Source organism: Anopheles darlingi, chromosome 2 (genome assembly GCF_943734745.1).
Source record: "Anopheles darlingi chromosome 2, idAnoDarlMG_H_01, whole genome shotgun sequence".
Taxonomy (NCBI): Eukaryota; Metazoa; Arthropoda; class Insecta; order Diptera; family Culicidae; genus Anopheles; species Anopheles darlingi.
In genome coordinates, this window is record NC_064874.1 from 56,360,626 (window position 1) to 56,365,553 (window position 4,928).

The 4,928-nt window shown below is 57.5% G+C and overlaps 1 protein-coding gene across 1 annotated transcript; it reads left to right on the top strand.

The window, feature by feature from the left end:
• The first annotated feature begins 220 nt into the window (after positions 1-220).
• On the top strand, positions 221-4,723 carry LOC125959354 (uncharacterized). The gene has a single exon (XM_049692175.1). It carries the CDS (start codon positions 221-223, stop codon positions 4,721-4,723), a length of 4,503 nt encoding a protein of 1,500 aa, XP_049548132.1.
• Positions 4,724-4,928: the final 205 nt, after the last annotated feature.

Here is a 4,928-nt window from a genome sequence, read left to right on the forward strand (position 1 = left end):
CGGTCAACCCCTGCGCATCGTGCAGTCTTTGACCGAGCGGATGAGCCAGTTACCGTCGGTTCTTGAAGGGCAATGGGACTAGCTCACGGATTTTGCGGTCGCGGTGCAGAACTGTGCAGCGACCATAGAGATTTGCGGTGCCCCGGAGCATTGCTTCAACAGCTCCCTACTGTACCAGCTGTTGGGGAAGCTACCAGTCTCGGTGCAGCAGATGTGGGCGATGCAGACGCCTGAGGAGGTGCCGAACCTCGCTACGTTCAGCCAATGGTTGTACGCGACGGCAGAAACTTTCAGCCGCCTTTCCTGGGCACAACGCCAGGGTCCACTGCCGGAGACTAGGACGGAGAGTCGGGCTGCACACCAGGCACCCGGAACGGCCCTACAAAGCAGCACGCCCAGTCCGTCGGCAAGTATGTGTGCGGGCTGCGGAGGAGAGTGCCGCGCGGTGGAGCGGTGCAGCCGGTTCATTAGCATGGACACGACGAAGCGCTGGGAGGTCGCCAGGGAGGGTCACTTGTGCTTCGTCTGTCTGCGTCGTCATAAGGGAGCATGTGGAGCCAGGCCATGTGGCAGCGAGGGATGCACGGGCAAACATCACGCCTTACTGCATCGCGGGCCATCGACCACAATAAATACCGTGCACGAGCCATCAGAAGCTGGGGCAAAGCCAGGTGCAGTGCACTGTATCCAGATCGACAAACACTGTGAGGCTAGCGACGCCTGCCCCCAATTTCGATACCACTCGGTTATTCTCCACGGTCGGACCAGCACCATCAAGGCGATGGCATTCGTGGACGAAGGGTCGTCTTTCACGTTGGTGGAGGAGGACCTCGCGGACGAGCTCGGCCTAGACGGGCCCAACCAGCCATTACACCTGCAATGGACGGGAGGGATTACTCGCGTGGAGAAGAGATCACGCGTCGTGACCCTAAAGATCTCGGGAACGCCACAGGGTCGCCAGTACACTCTGTCCGGAGTGAAGACCGTACAGAAGCTGGACCTACCAGCGCAGACCCTCGACAGCGAAGTTCTACAATCAAAATACCGGCACCTGCGGGGCGTGCGACTGGAACCGTACACGAACGAGCGCCCCAAACTCCTCATCGGGATTGGGCACCTACAAGTAGGGCTGGTGCTGAAATGTCGAGAGGGCGCAGCGAACGACCCGGTAGCCGTTAAATCCCGCCTGGGGTGGACCGTTTGCGGGGGCGCTGACAAGGTGCATAACGTAGCAGCCGTCCAGGTGCGTAGTAGCGACAGCAGCACGACCGACGAAGAGATACACCAAGCGCTTAATACGTACTTCTCCCTTGACAGTCTCGGAGTAACGAAAGCCACAAGAGTGACGACAACGGAGGACGCTAGGTGTCTGGAGCTGCTAACGGCCCGCACCAGGCTGGTGGGTGACCGATACGAAACCGGCCTACTTTGGCGAGAGGACGACGGAACCTTGCCCAACAGCCGCCCGATGGCGCTACAACGTTTCCAACAACTACAGAGGAGAATGAAGAGAAGTCCGGAGTTCGCACGCACCTTGAAAGAGAAAATAAAGGAGTATGAAGAGAAACGATACATAAGGAAATTAAGTGTTAGCGAGGAGCAGCAAGACGAGCCGAGACGGTGGTACCTTCCTATCTTTGTGGTGACAAATCCGAATAAACCCGGGAAAGTTCGACTCGTCTGGGACGCGGCAGCAGAGGTGCGGGGAACCTCCCTAAACTCAGCGTTGCTAACGGGGCCCGACCTGCTCTCTAGCCTGTTCGAGATTCTGATCCGTTTCCGGGAAGGAAGGATCGGGGTAACGGGGGACATCCGTGAGATGTTCCATCAAGTGCGGATACGTCCCGAAGATCAGTCAAGCCAATGTTTCTTATGGGAAAACGAACACGGTGAGGTGGAGACCTACGCGATGCAGGTGATGACGTTCGGTGCCCGCTGCTCGCCCAGCACCGCTCAATACGTGAAGAACATCAACGCCCAGCGGTTCGCAGAAACCCACCCTAATGCCGTTAAGGCTATCATCCACGCACACTATGTTGACGACATGCTGGTGAGCGTCGATCGCGAGGAGGAGGCCATACAACTAGCCCTGGACGTCGCGCACGTACACCGCGAGGGAGGGTTCGAGATTCGCGGTTGGATTAGCAACTCGCCCCAGGTGTTAAGCGCCCTACACGGAGAACCTGAAGAAAAGCACATAGAGTGTACGCACACCGTACACACAGAGAAGGTGCTGGGAATGTGGTGGGACACCGCGGCCGACACCTTCACTTACCGGATCGGAAGGAACAAGCACTCTTGCGATCTGTGGCAGGGAACGCGGTGCCCTACAAAGCGGGAGGTCTTAAGCGTGCTCATGGCGATGTTCGACCCGTTGGGCCTACTCGCAAATTTCCTGGCATACTTAAAGATCCTGCTGCAGAAGATTTGGCGATCCGGGGTTCAATGGGACGAACCGATAGACAGCGATTCATTCACTAGCTGGAAAACATGGCTGAAGGCTCTCCCAGAGGTGGAAAAGGTACGAATTCCCCGGTGGTACGGCACATCCGCCCTGACAAGGAAAGACGAAATAGAGCTGCACACCTTTGTGGATGCAAGTGAGAACGGAGCTGCCGCGGCCTGCTACATCCGGCACGCCACGGGAGGAGCAGTACACTGCTGTCTAGTAGCTGCCAAGACAAGAGTTGCGCCACTGAGATTTACTTCGATTCCACGAATGGAGCTGGAAGCAGCAGTTTTGGGAGCACGGCTCTGCCGGTCGGTGGAAGTCGCCCTCCGTCTGGTTGAAGAGGAAAGTGAGGACGGCGGATCAAAAGCCGAATCATCAAGCAGATTCTTCTGGACCGACTCCCGTAACGTACTGGGGTGGCTCAACTCCGACAGTCGCCGGTACAGCCAGCACGTCGGGCACCGAGTCGTGGAGATTCTTAAAACGTCCAAATGCCGGGAGTGGCGATGGGTACCCACAAAGCTCAACCCGGCAGACGACGCAACCAAATGGAGCAGGATGCCCGATCTCGCCGCCACAAGCCGGTGGTTCCGGGGCCCTCAGTTCCTGTGGGAATCCGTCAAGACGTGGCCCGCACAACCGGCGGAAAAGCCGGTCACAGGATCGGAGCTGAGGCCAGCTTTCGCCGGCCATCACTCGCCTGACGCTCCGTCAATACAACAGCCCGTGGTCGACGTGACGAGATTCTCGGACTGGGCAAAGGTGCTCGTGGTAACCGGAAGGGTATTGCGCTTTGTCCACAACTGCAGGGCTAGTAGCACCCAAAGAGTCGGATCGTCAGGCCCTATAACAGCAGAGGAAAGGAGCAAGGCGCAACGGGTTATAATCAACCAGGCACAAAGGGAGGCGTTCCCCGCGGAAATCGACCTGCTGAAGAACGCCAAGACGTCAACTAGGCTTACGACCGTGATACCAAAACAGAGCCCGATCCATTCGCTGAGTCCGTACCTGGATGAGTGCGGAATCCTACGCATGCGAACGAGGATCGCTGCATGTCACTACGCAACAGAAGACGCGAAGAGGCCGGTAATTCTACCACGGCGTCATCCGGTTACGGAGCTGATAGTGCGAAAGTTTCACGAGAGGTTTCATCATCGAAACCACGAGACAGTGATTAACGAGGTGCGCCAGCTCTACCACATTCCTCACCTCCGGTCCTGTTACGCTAGAGTGCGGAGGAACTGCCAGTGGTGCAAGAATGCGGCTGCAGAACCGAAGGCTCCCATCATGGCTGACCTGCCCCCGGCGCGTCTTGCGGCCTATGTACGGCCATTCACATACGTAGGACTTGATTACTTTGGCCCAATCGAAGTAGCCGTGGGAAGGCGAGTGGAAAAGCGGTGGGGCATGCTGGCTACGTGCCTCACAGTGCGGGCGGTCCATATCGAGCTGGTTCACTCGCTGACCACCAGCTCATGCATCATGGGTCTGCGGAATCTAATTGCGCGCAGAGGAACCCCGCTCACAATATTCTGTGATCGAGGAACCAACTTCGTCGGTGCGCAGAGGGAACTGCAACGCAACCCGGAGCTGATCGACCACGTCGATATCACAAAAGAGTGCAGCCAACGCGGGATACGGTGGGAGTTCAACCCGCCACAAGCCTCCCACATGGGAGGTAGCTGGGAGCGCCTGATCCGGACGGTGAAGGAGAACATCGTTGCTGCGAGCTCAGCCAAGCGTTTGAACGACGAAGTGCTGCGCAGCCTGCTGGTCGAGGTCGAGAGCATTATGAACGCGCGGCCCCTCACACACGTGCCGGTAGACGACGACTCGGCCCCGGCCCTAACACCGAACCACTTCCTGTTGGGTTCGTCGAATGGCATGAAGCAGCCGGGCGAGTTGGACGACAGCGGCAGCCTTCTGCGGCAGAACTGGCGAACATCACAAGCGTTGGCCAACAGATTCTGGAGGCGGTGGGTGACCGACTACCTGCCAGAGATCACACGACGAACAAAGTGGCACCGATATAACGAACCCATCAGGACAGGAGACGTGGTAGTCATCGTCGATCCCAGGCTACCCAGAAACTCCTGGCCAAAGGGCGTGGTAGAGCAAGTTTTCGCCAGCAAGCAGGACGGTCAGGTTCGATCCGCAAGGGTCAGGACGGCGAACAGCACTTACGTACGGCCAGTCACGAAGCTCGCCGTGCTAGACGTGATACGCCAAGAGTCAGGGGAAGGAGTGATACGGGATGCGCCGGGGTGCTAGCAAGGCTACAGAGATAGGCCGGAATAACACCGGGGAAAGCGACCCTAAAACAAAGACAGATTAGTTAAAGCAGGGTGGAAAGGGACCTTACGATCTGGATGTGGGATTGATAGATAGAAGCTGAAAGGCGACACAGTTGATAGGAGAATCCAAAGAACCGGCACGTGCCGGTAAACGGAAAGTAAACATACACATGACAGGACAG